General features: G+C 41.2%; 1 protein-coding gene across 1 annotated transcript in view; it reads right to left on the reverse strand.

Moving 5' to 3' along the window:
- The window catches only part of LOC126248540 (uncharacterized), a 351,785-nt gene that overhangs the window by 172,982 nt on the left and 165,188 nt on the right, over nucleotides 1-13,615 (reverse strand). Inside the window, exons 9-11 of the mRNA XM_049949599.1 lie at nucleotides 12,991-13,376; nucleotides 11,276-11,461; nucleotides 10,052-10,303 (exon numbers count right to left, since the gene is read on the reverse strand). Coding sequence (XP_049805556.1) covers nucleotides 10,052-10,303; nucleotides 11,276-11,461; nucleotides 12,991-13,376 — 824 coding nt within the window. The remainder of the gene's footprint in view (nucleotides 1-10,051; nucleotides 10,304-11,275; nucleotides 11,462-12,990; nucleotides 13,377-13,615) is intronic.

Here is a 13,615-nt window from a genome sequence, read left to right on the forward strand (position 1 = left end):
TTTAAGTAGAAACCTCTCAGCCTGCAAGATCTGGGCACTCACAGAGTGTAGAATTATTGGTAGTTGGGAGGTCCAATATTAGGCAGATTATGAGGACCCTTAGGAACATGGCTACTAAGGAGAGGAAGAAAGCCAATATGCACTCCGTGTGCACACCGGGTGGAGTCATTTCAGATGTGGAATGGGTCCTTCCAGATACCATGAAGAGCATAGGGTGTAGCCAACTGCAGGTGGTGGCTAATGTTGGTACCTATGATGTGTGTCGCTTTGGATCAGAAGAGATTCTGTCTGGTTTCATGGGGCTATCAGGAGTGGTAAAGGCTTCCAGTCTTGCTTGTGACATGAAAGCAGAGCTCTGCATTTGCAGCACAGTCAACATGACCAATTGCAGGCCTCTGGTACAGAGCTGAGTGGAGGGCCTAAATCAGAGGCTCAGACAGTTCTGTGACCGTGTAAGGCAACATATTCCTCGACTTGCGCTATAGGGTGGTGAGTTTTCAGGTTTCACTAAATAGGTCAGGAGTCCATTACGCGCAGGAGACAGCTACACAGGTAGCATGGGCTGTTTGGCATGGAGTGGGCAGTTTTTTTAAGTTAGAAGGTCTCCGGAAAACACAAAACGGGCTTCACTCTCAAAGGGTGCAGGTTGAACACAGGAAGAACGTAGCTCTAGGAACCATTTGCATAACAGCTGTAAATTATTGTAGCTGTGTTGGGAAAGTACCAGAGCTCCAATGCTAATAGAAAGCACTGATGCTCAAATAGTTTTAGGCACTGAAAGATGGCTGGAGCTCAGAGATAAGTTAAGCCAAAAGTTTTGGAAGGACCTAACAGTGTTAAGAAATGACAGACTATATACAGTAGGCGGTGGCAGGTTTGTTGCTGTTAGTAGTAGTTTATCTTGTAGTGAAATGGAAGTAGATAGTTCCAGTCAGTTAGTGTGGGCAGACGACATTCTTGGCAACTGGAATAAAATAATAATTGGACCCTTTTAGTGACCTCCCAACTCAGATGATACAGTTGGTACAAGGTTCAAAGAAAACTTGAGTCAAAATTCAAACATGTACCCAACTCACACAATTATACACTGATCAGCCAGAACATTATGAGCACCTACCTAACAGCATTCCTGTAAATTCTGGGGGGATGGGCAACGAGCTCTGAGGCCACTTTCAATCACATCCCAGATGTTTTTGATCAGGTTCAGATCTGTCAAGAGGGGGCCAGCACATCAGTTGGAAATCACCTCTGTGTTCCTCGAACCACTCCATCACACTCCTCGCCTTGTGGCATGGCACATTATCTTGTAAAAAAAATGCCACTGCTGTCGGGAAACATGATCGTTATGAAGGGGTGTACATGGTCTGCAACCAGTGTACAATACTCCTTGGCTACCATGATGCCTTGCACGAGTTCCACTGGACACATGGATCCCCATGCAAATGTTCCCCAGAGCATAATGAAACCACTGCCAGCTTGTCTCCATCCCACAGTACAGGAACTAAGGTGCTGTTCTCCAAGAAGACGACGGACTTGTGCCCTCCCATTGGCATGATGAAGGTAGCGGGATTCATCAGATCATACAATACTCTGCCACTGCACCAACGTCCAATGCTGATAGTCATGTGCCCGTTTCAGTTGTACTTGCCAACGTTGTGGTGTTACCATTGGTACATGCATGGGTCGTCTGCTGCCGAGCCCCATCTTTAGGAGTGTTTGGTGCGCTGTGTGTTGAGACACATCTGTACTCTGCCCAGCATTAAAGTCTGATGTTAATTCCACCACAGTTCGCTGCCTGTCCTATTTTACCAGTCTGCCCAGTCTACAATGTCCAACATCTGTAAAGTGGTGACTGCCCAACCCCATGATGCCTGGATGTAGTTTCATCGTGGTTTCGCCAAATGTTGAAGACACTCACCACAGCACTCATCAAACACTCGACAAGTCATGTAGTTTCTGAAATGCTTGTGCCATGCCTCTGGGCCACACAAACTGCTCTCAGTTGAACTCAGATAGAGCGTGCACCTTCCCCATTCTAAACATGGACAGAAAGCTCACTGATACTACATGCACCATGCATGTGTCTGACTAGCAGTCATTCCTAGCCAGGTGACACTGCTATCGCCTGGATGGGTTTATATTGACAGTATTTCAGTGGTCTTAATGTTCTGGTGCATCAATACAGTTGGTGGTGACTTCAATTTACCCTTGATATGTGGGCAAATATATATGTTCAAATCTGGAGGTATGAATAAAATGTCATTTAAAATTGTGCTACATGCATTCTCTTTAAATTATTTCAAGCAATTAGTTCATGAGCCCAGTTGAAGAGTAAACGGTTGTGAAAACACACACTTGACTGCTTAGCAATAAATAATCCTGAGGTAACAATGAGTATCAAAACTGATACAGTGATTAGTGAAGAGAGGTTGTTGTAGTGAGACTTAATACTGTTATTCCCAAATCCTCCAAAAATATATGAAAAATTTATCTATTCAAAAAAACCTGATAAAAATTCACTTGACACCTTCCTGGGAGAGATCTCCACTCCTTCCAAATTAATAATGTAAGTGTAGACCAGATGTGGCTTGAATTCAAAGAAATAGTATCATCAGCAATCAAGATATTAACACCTAATAAATTAACTAACGACGTAGCTGATCCCCCATAGTACACAAAACAGGTCAGAACACTGTTCCACAAACAATGAAAAAAGCATGTCAAATTAAAACCAAATTAAAATTCCAAAGATTGGCAATCTTTTACAGAAGCCTGAAATTTAGCACAGACTTAAATGAGAGATGCTTATAATAGCTTCTGTAACGAAATCTTGTCTCAAAATCTAGGAGAAAATTCAGAGAGATTTTAGTCATATGTAAAGTATGCTAGCGGCAAGACACAAGCAATGCCTTCTCTGTGTGATAGCTGTCGATGACAGTGCTGCTAAAAAGCAGAGTTATTATACACAGCCTTCTGAAATTCCTTCATCAAAGATGACAAAGTAAATATTCCAGAATCCGAATCAAGAACAGCTGCCAACATGAGTAACTTATAAGTAGAAATCCTCTGAGTAGTGAAGCAACTCACTTAATAAAAGTGACCCTTCTGGTCCAGACTGTATCAATTAGGTTCCATTCAGAGTATGCTGATGCAACAGCTCTATACTTAACAATTACATACAACTGTTCACTCGACAAAAGATCCACACTCAAAGATTGGAAAGTTACACAGGTCACACCAATATTCAAGAAAAGCAATAGGAGTAATCCACTAAATTACAGGCCCATATCATTAACATCGATATGCAGCAGGATTTTGGAATGAATATTGTGTTCAAACATTATGAATTACATTGAAGAGAATGGTCTATTGACACACAGTCAACATGGATTTAGGAAACACCATTCTTGTGAAACAAAACTAGCTCTTCTCTCACATGAAGTGTTTTGTGCTATCAACATGGAATTTCAAATTGATTCCATATTTCCAGAATCCCAGAAGGCTTTTGACACCATAATTCACAAGTGGCTTGTAATCAAATTACACGCTTATGGAATATCATCTCAGTTATATGACTGGATTTGTGATTTCCTGTCAGAGAGGTCACAGTTCATAGTTACCGATGGAAAGTCATCAAGTAAAACAGAAGTTATTTCTGTGTTCTCCAAGGTATTATCGTAGGGCCTCTGCCGCTCCTTATCTATATAAACGATTTAGGAGACAATCTGAGCAGCAGTGTTAGGTTGTTTGCAGATGATGCTGTTGTTCACTGCCTATTAAAGACATCAAAGATAACTGTATGGTGCAAAAATTGGCTATTGACCCTACAGAATGAAAACTGTGAGGTTATCCACATGACTGCAAAAAGGAACCCATTAAACTTCAGTTATACACACACACACACACACACACACACACACACACACACACACACACAAAAATCAATCAAATCTGAAGGTCATAAATATCTAGGAATTATAATTGCAAACAACTTAAATTGGAAAGAACACACAAAAATGTTTTGTGTAAGGCTAACCAAAAACTATTTTACTGGCAGGATGCTTAGAAAATGCAACAGGTCTACTATAGAGCCTGCCTACACCATGCTTTTCTGTCCTCTGCTGGAGTACTACTATGCAGTGTGGGATGCCTACCAGACAGGGTTAATGGAGTACAGGCAGCATGTTTTGTATTATCAAGAAAAAGGGGGGAGAGTGTTACGGACGTGATACAGGATTTGTGATGTACATTATTTAAAGCAAGGTGTTTCTGGTTGCGGAGGGATCTTCTCACAAAATTTCAATCACTAACGTTCTAACTCCGCATGCGAAAATATTTTGTTGACACCTACCTACAAAGGGAGGAATGATGATGATGATGATGATGATGATGATGATGATAATAATAATAATAATAATAATAAAATACAAGAAATAAGATCTCTCATGGAAAGATATAGGTGTTTGTTTCTTTTGTGGATTGTTTGAGAATGGAATAACAGAGAATTACTGTGAAGGCGGTTTGAAGAACCCTCTGCCATGCACTTAAGTGTGTTTGCTGAGTATCCATGTATATGTGGAATTACTAGACAATTTCTTCTTCTCTTCAGCGGCTTGCTGGGAGGGCTTCTTTGAAGTAGCTTCAGGTACAGATGAAGAGCGTGAAGCCCTTCAACCAGCAGCTTATAACTCCTTCAGCCACTGTCTGGTGTTCACTTTTGCACAGGAGGAGACCTTGGGAAGTAGAGTCCCAATGGACCCCTTCCATGCGAGAGGAGCTGGAGAAGATTGTTGCTTCTCTGGCTGGAGGGGACTGGGATCGACGTCCCTTATGTTTGGAAGGGGGGGGGGGGAGGGGGGGCGCAACGGAAGAAGAGGTGCCCCCAATCACCAAGAGACGCGAGACGGGGGCGGGTGGGGAGATGCACTTGGCAGCCCTGAGGGCCCACTGTAGGAGGCTTAGACAAGGGGGGCTACCATCATCAGAGAGCAACATTGTCATAGCTGCAATGTAAGTTGACAGCAATCAAACGGGCTTCAACCTGTGATACCTCTTTCCACCCTCTCCTGGTACGTCAGCCTGTCCAGGGTCATGTGTTCCACAATTTTACCCTCCTTTTGAAGAACTGCGCAGTCACATGAGCAATGAGAGTGGTGCTCTCTACAGTGGATGCAGGTGGGAGGAGGGGCACATGGAGTATTCGGATGCAATGGACATCCACAATCTCTCAATGTGATGCTGGAAATGCACTGGGAAGACATGTGCCCGAATTTCCAGCACTTAAAGCACCACACGGGGGAGGGACGTATGGTTTTATATCACATTGGTATACCTCAACTTGAGCTCTTAAGGTAACGAATCAACTGCAAAGACCAAGACAAAGGCACTGGTAGCAACCCTGTTATCTTTTGATCCCTTATTAGGTGCTACGGCCAAAGTGAACATCCCTCTCAATGACCGGACCATTTTTAGGCTTTTATGAGGAGTGAGATCACGTAACTAATGAGGAGGTATTGAATAGGATTGGGGAGAAGAGAAGTTTGTGGCACAACTTGACTAGAAGAAGGGATCGGTTGGTAGGACATGTTTTGAGGCATCAAGGGATCACAAATTTAGCACTGGAGGGCAGCGTGGAGGGTAAAAATCGTAGAGGGAGACCAAGAGATCAATACACTAAGCAGATTCGGAAGGATGTAGGTTGCAGTAGGTACTGGGAGATGAAGAAGCTTGCATAGGATAGAGTAGCATGGAGAGCTGCATCAAACCAGTCTCAGGACTGAAGGCCACAACAACAACAACGAGGAGTGACAAACTGAAATGTCACCCAGCTTGTCACAGGCACACCTGAGACTGGGATGGGGATGCTGTCCAGGACTGACCCATTTCTCATTTTGGACAGTGTTGCCACTTCCCCAAACTTACCCTCCTGGATTTCAACAAAAAATAGAGGCTTTGTAGCTAGAAAGGAGTCCCCACTGGTTCTGATTGAGGCAAATATGGCTCTCTGGTTTCTTTAACCCTACATTCCTCCCATGGGGTAGCTTGGGAGGGAAACGATTTGGGGCCACGCTTCTTGGCATTAAAATCTACCCTTCCTTTGTTAGAGACTGCTGGGGCCATTCAGCCACCAGCAAAAGACAACTTGGTCTGCTTCATTTCGGGTGATCCGCCCTGATGTCACATACTCTGACCAGGGGCTCACCCCACAGGTACCATCCAGACACAGCAAAGGCACACTGCACAATGGCCATTACTGGGAGTCCTGATGCCTCAAGAAGACAGACATCTACTCCTGGGCGTACATGGGGAGTTTGCAGCTCATGCATCAGCACTGTGATCCCTGTGTTGTCAGGGAGCAAGGGGCAACCAAGAAGATGTATGATCCCCCCCCTCACGAAGGACTGGCTACTGCGCTGGATATTGGGTACAAAAAGAACCATTATTGTCATGGCTGCAGGACACGATAGCACACAATGGATGTAAAGCATGCACCGTGTAAGACTTCCTTGCCCAAAAGGCTGGATGATGGTTGCAATTACATTTCCATTACAATAACAGGTGCAGAAGGTCTCAAAGCACAATGGATACATAATGCACCATGTAAGGTGTCCTTCCCCAAATCACACGCACTTTGTAGAATTTGGAAAGTTGGAGGTTAAACCCAAAAAATGGACCATAACTCATTAAGCCAAAAAGTATGAGACACTTTTTAGTTGCTTCTTATGGCAGGCAGGAATACTGCAGGTCTATTCCAGCCCCTGAACCCACAATGGGGTCTAGGGAACGGTGATTGGCTGCATACCATAGGTCAACTACAATCATCTGCAACTGACTGGTGTGAATATCACTGTTGTGATAGTTGATTTCCTGTGGCATAGCAGTTGTAAAAATTTTCCCTGTTTTGCTGCAATAACATATAAAGTATCCAGGGTGACCCCAACGAAAACACACTGGCAGGTCATCCTCCATCTTCCAAATGTCTGTTCTGTGGGCTGTTATACTTTCCTGAGGAGTTAATTGAACCCACATTGGCTGAGTGCAGGGTGGTTGTTTGATAGCTGCAGCTCATGGGTGATTGACAGAATTCACTCTTCCCGACACATCTGACTGGTGACAGAGATCAGTGCTAAAGACTGATACACCTTATCTTCTATGTTCTCCATTACGTCCTGTGATATGGAGTCAACATTCATGGCTGCCATCTCTTGCTTATTCAGTCCAACAGTTCTGGCTGCCATTGAATGTTGTATCTCTTCTCTCACAACCTGGTGTATTGAAAGAGGTGAGGCCACTGTGGTCTTCCACAACTGCCACAGGGACCACAGTTGGGAGGCAGCCATAACTCTTTAATCTGGCTCGTCTTCTGTTGTATTTTCTCAATGCACAGGCACCACTTGATGAATTACCATGTCCAGAATGAGATTTTAACCCTGCAGCAGAGTGCGCGCTGATATGAGACTTCCTGGCAGATTAAAACTGTGTGCCGGACCGAGACTCGAACTCGGGACCTTTGCCTTCCATGGGCAAGTGCTCTACCATCTGAGCTACCCAAGCACTTGCCCGCAAAAGGCAAAGGTGCTGAGTTTGAGTCTCGGTCCGGCACACAGTTTTAATCTGCCAGGAAGTTTCAATTACCACGTCATTGTGCCATCCATTAGTAAGAGCTTGGTACATGTCTTCTGCAACTAGTTTCATCAAGTGTCAGATTCTGTCAGCTTCTGTCATTTTCGGATTCACCACGTGGGATAGGACTAAAACATTCTGTATGTAGGACTGTGTCATTTCTCTATGATATTAGGTGCTGTTCTTTTGCAAAAAGGACTTGCTGCTGATTGTCACCACACTTTTTCTTCAGTTCGGCACTTGAATTTATCTCAGCTAATGAGCTTCTCTTCTTTGTTTTTCAGCCACTAAAAGGTTTTGCCATAGAAGTAAAAGTGCACATTTACCAATTACATCATGCCATCATCACACAGTGTGTCATCAATGCACAAACACCATGTGCCATCCTTCTTCTTCACAAGGATCACAAGTGAAGACCGAGGTGTGTCTGAAGTTTGAATGCTGTCATTTTGCAGCGACTTGGTCAAATCCTTCCAGTCATTTGACTAGCACCTCCAGAAAACACTGACAGATGCCTGATGTGTAGCTGACTTATTGCTGTTTTGGAATTCATTGGTCTCCAGAACATCTGGACTGTGGGAGTGATGTACTGAGTGTATTCCTGTCCGTGTACGTGATGACTTTTATGTTGTCTACTTGGAGACACAGTGTTGTAAATTTTTTGAAGTGCCCAATATCTCCATCAAACAATATCACATTGTAACCAGAATCCATTGTCCAAACCCGAAAGCCTGGTCATCAGTGAAGTACAACACTTAGCACTGAACACACATTTCTTACAAATATCAACATACAACCAGACCAGATGAACACTTCAATGTAGGATGCTGCTATTTATACAGTAATCAAATATTCCAGAATGTAAAAACATTACAAGCATTAGAAATTTCGATAACCTTCCAGAAATGATAAATACTAAATAACAAATAACTGCTGATAGTCATGTTTGAAGTGACAACCCACAACATGCTTGCCAGTGATGCTAATCGCTTCACGACACTGCCTGCAGAACAGTTTGAGCGGCACTCAACTGCGCGGTCATCAGCATCCATACAAAGTCCCAATTTTCACAACAGTCCAATTTTTTTCACAGTCCAATCTAGCCATTGTCAGGAATAATGATGATGATGGTGAAATGATGAGGACAACACAAACACCCAGTCCCCAGGCAGCACCCGATTTGTGTAGCTGGTATCAATAAGTGTCGTATCAATAACTTATTTATACTGGTACTGTGTTTGCAACTAATGAAACATTTTTTTTTCCAAAACAATACACGTTCCATTATTCAGTTAAAACATCACCAATGGTAAGACTTTCACATCTGGTTCTTGCATTTAATGTGGATGTGATGTCTGTCTTCACTTTTCACTTGAATTTACGCCTTGGCAATGGAAGTGCATGTAAATAAAATAAGAAACTGAGAACACAACTGGTGAACTGCGACATAAAAGACTGACAATCAGGTCTACTGGTAGTGCAATATTTTTTGGACAGCCAACATGCACGCACACATCGAATCAAGTGAGGGGAAAAAGACTGTTTCCACAATCCCCATTTCATCCCTCACAGGCATTCTTCTCCGCTGCCTATTGCACAGTGAACTGAATTAAAAGGCAAGGCGCACTCGCTTTATTTACTTTAGCACATGAATAGTGAGTGAATGGAAAGTTATGACAAAGTCCTAGTTCATTTAAGAAACTGAGCAGTTCTGATTTGGTCTCTAAAAGAATGGTTGTGGCCATCTCTACTGCAAAGAGAGATGAAATTTATCAGAGTTCACTGGTGCACAGCCAGATGATCAGATGCTGTGTGATATCACTATTTGTCATCTTATTTCTCATATCCTAGAGACAAAAATATCCTGCATTCTATCAGGACAGATTATCACAATTTATTGCCCTTGTCCTAAAAGGTTACATTAGGTGCAGGGGAAATACTAATTACTAATTCCGGGTAATTACACACATACTGGAAGAAACTAACACAGTTGTAACTCTTCCAGCAAAAATGCTGTGCAAGATACTTTTGCTCTGCATTGCAGCATGCACTGTATTTCAGAACTGTGCTACTTACACTTCTTTGCTCCACATTATGTGTCAATTCTCACTCAAGCCAGACACCATCCAATAAACAGCCTCCAAACACAGAAACCTATCAAAATATAAGATCATCCCCTATTTTCCCAGTATTCATGTCCAATTCATGGTGGTAACTTTTTAAGCTAATTAAATATGCACAGCATATTATCACTGCATTTCCTGCCGAATTGTATTGAAGACCATCTCCACGTACCAAATTCATAACCAGCACTGCATTCCTACAATTTAGTACAATAGTGAAACCCTCTTGTATGTTACTAGTAGAGCTGCACGAGACACAGACACAAGGTTTACAAAGAGAACTGATGAAATCTTACTACACATACCTCAACATTTTGTAGTTCATCTCCTTGAAATGCAGAAACAGCTGGAATTCCACTATTGTCAGTTGGCTGGGAATGAGTGACATTTTGGACAGGTCCTGGGCTTTGTTGCCCACTTTGGACTGTATCACTTCCTTCATCTACTGATCCAAGTTTCCCACGAGGCTCACCTTTACAGGAGCTTGTTGAAGATTTCCTACGATCTTTACTACACCACTTCCAGTCAGGATGAGCTCTGAAATGTGCCTCCTTTACCTATAATTTGCAAGTCATACAGAAGTAATGACAAAAATACCAGTACTTGAGAAATGTAAAGGACAATTACATAAAAATATTCGAGGAAAACTAAATAAAAAATACTATATCTGCAAGATATATTTTCAGGTTTAAATCAACTCAATACAATTTGCCTTTACGTTGCTTTACCAATCTTTAGGATAAATCTGTACTCCACCTGAAGGTTGGTTTGAATATAGCATTGTTTTACCAAAATGATGCTATTAGATGCAGTATGACATCCCCTTCCTCCTATCTTTGAACTGACTTCCCCAACAAGTTACAGAGAGTGTACCGCATGAACTCTGAACCATGGTACCTACAACTTGGCACTTTTCAAATTGGTTATCATTGCCAGAGGTGAAAGAAGTGATAAGCAACAGAAATAATCCTTGGATTGAATGAAGATTGAAACCCACAATGATGGACTTTTAGTCTGAAACTTATCCACCAAGCTACACACCTAAATATTACATGTTAGTGATTCAATAATGACCCAGTAACAGGAGTTAACTAAAGCCATGTCTAATTAACAGTTAACAGTACAACCATTTGCACCTTCACTGGCATTTTAACAAAAATAATTTTCTTTTTTGCCACTTTTGGTGAAATAACTCTTGTTTTATTTACTCTTTATTGATTTATTGAGCTTATCATTATACACTATAAGCGACTTATACTGCGTAATAGTGTTATATTGTTAAATAAAGGCAGGGAACTCCAAAAACTCATAATTCTTGTGAAAGCTAATTTTTTATTCTAGTAGTTTCATCATCATTCTATAAATATTCCATTTTTCAACCCAGTAAAATGTGACAATCTAACCAACCGTTCATTACAACAGTAACTATATTGAAATGTTAATGGCAATTTGCTAAAAATGACAAGATAATATCCATGGATCTCTGTTAACATAAATCTCACAGAGAAGGAGCTTGCAATGTTGCTTACCTCCAGGGCTAGGTCATGATACTTCCTTTTTTCTTCTTGACCCAATGCATACCACCATTCCCCGAGAATCTTTGATACAGTTCGATTATCCTGATTGGGGTGGCGTTGATGGACTAAAGCTCGATGTCTTTTGCTAAATATCATAAATGCATTCATTGGTCTACGTATTCGATCTCTCTCTTTCACCTGGAAATTTAAATTATTGAGTATATTTATTTGTTTTAATGGAAAACTTAAATAGAAAGGGGCCTAATTTTCTCAATTTTTTTAAAAAAAGTCTGTTGAAATGAACAAAGATCTCCAGAAAGCAAATCAGCAGTTAATATCAAGCTTTGTACGAAATACGCGCATTTCAGATAGTACTATCCAACATTATCATTACTATTAAGATAAGTTTAATTATTTTCTTCTTTTAAAATAAAAACAGCAACACATTCATAACAAATACACACTGTTCTCACACTTTACATGTATAAGGAACATTTTAAGCCACTGAAGGATGGTCGTCATACCTGAAACCAGTATTGCAATCTGTCATTTGGGTTTTCTGGGAGCAGTTACTTGCACAGTTTCAAAACTTAGTTGCTGCTCTCTACATTGATCTACTCTAGCCTACTGCTTTTGGTGCATTTTTCCTTCAGCTTTGCTTCCTTTCTCCCAACATGTGGCTTCCTCTAAGATAGGGCCTGAACGAGCTGTATGTTCCCCCTTTATAACCTCCGCTAGCAAACAATCTCTTTGCTCCATGTAAAAGGAACCTGTTATTCCAAAAGCTAGGAGTACTTTTTTCTTTTTTATGCCTTTACACCATTTTGAGATTCTCAAAATTGTTGCATGTCTATTTGAAAGCTCTTATGACGGAATCTGTCTGAAGGCTGTTCAGTTTTTTACTTTATTTATGTGCCAGTCTACTGTTTAGCAGCCTGAAGCTCTATTTGGTTAGTACTGAACTGACTTCCATTTTTGTTACTTCTTTTATAACTTATGAACTCCCTTCTTCTCTTCTTTTGTATCTTAACTGCATCAATCTATATCAAGACAATGTGATTCACTTACTTGTGGCACTCTCAAATGAGCAATTAAAGATTGGCCTACTTTTCCTTCTTAATGCCATTTCTTATACTTTAGTTCCTTCTATGGTGAAAGTCCTTACACACTGCTGCGATTTTTGAGACAACTGCACTCTATGACTTTTCCACAGGTTTATAATCTATGTAATCCCCACAAGAGATAGTTAATCTACAAAACTCCAGATTTAGGGCTCTTTTTAGGGGTTTGCCACGTTCATTTCTTCCTAGTCAAATAAACATGTAATTTCTCAAATAGTTATCTACAAATTAACAATACATCACATGGCCTGCTAAAAATGCTAGGTAATATTCTCAGTGACTTATAACAATGCTGGACATCACTAGTCACTAATTTGACGCAAAACATGATGTCTCTAGAATGTTAGCTACACTGACACAGTTTTTGTAAGCCAACAATAAATATTATTTACAAGGAGTTAAAGATAAGTGAAAACAGAAAGAAATTTAAGGAGAGTGAAGTTGCTGCAATCTTAAGACCAGAAGACAGAAATATACAAGTAACCAGTTGAACGTAGCACAATGCTTGGCGGTAAAACTGTAAGCAGAAAGAATACAACCTAAATATCACACATACCGTTACATAACTTTCCAAGACTACAAATAAACAAATTGCAAATAATCTACCTTTTGTGGACTTTGAGGTTCCTTTGTATTCTGTAGGGCACTGAGGGACTGTGTTCTGCGTTTGCATGCCGCAGCCGCATCGATAACTGTTTGATCTGAAGATGTGCCCTCAGGTTCAAATACATCGTCTTCTTCTTCTCCTGGAGGGAGCATGTCAACACAGTCGGCATCTCCTCCCGAGCCATCGAGATCGTCACTCGTTTTTATTTCTCTTTCTCGTTCGTGCTTCACAGACTCCGAGAAACATGAAGTTGATGCTGCAGGTGGAGCAGATAGAGGTGGTGATAGATTGAGGGGTGGTGAGGAAGAGTTGCTCTGCGGGTTTGACAGTATAGGTACTAGAGACTCCCAAGGATATAAGGAGAGGGACTGAGAATTATTGGCACCTGGAGGAAAAATATTTCTCATTACAAAACTATCAAAAACTGATATTTTACATGCCACAAAATATCTTCAGTTCTTGTCTCTATCAAATGAGGTATAAAATAATTAAATGAAAGATATACAGGACAGCAAATTTCATCATCTCATCTTTTCATTAGCTGCATTACCAGTGAGCTCAGCAACCATAAAGCCTTAAAAAAGATCCCTTTTCCACAAAATGTGGCCTCTGGCCCTACAGATT

The sequence above is a fragment of the Schistocerca nitens genome, chromosome 3 (genome assembly GCF_023898315.1).
Source record: "Schistocerca nitens isolate TAMUIC-IGC-003100 chromosome 3, iqSchNite1.1, whole genome shotgun sequence".
Lineage (NCBI taxonomy): Eukaryota > Metazoa > Arthropoda > Insecta > Orthoptera > Acrididae > Schistocerca > Schistocerca nitens.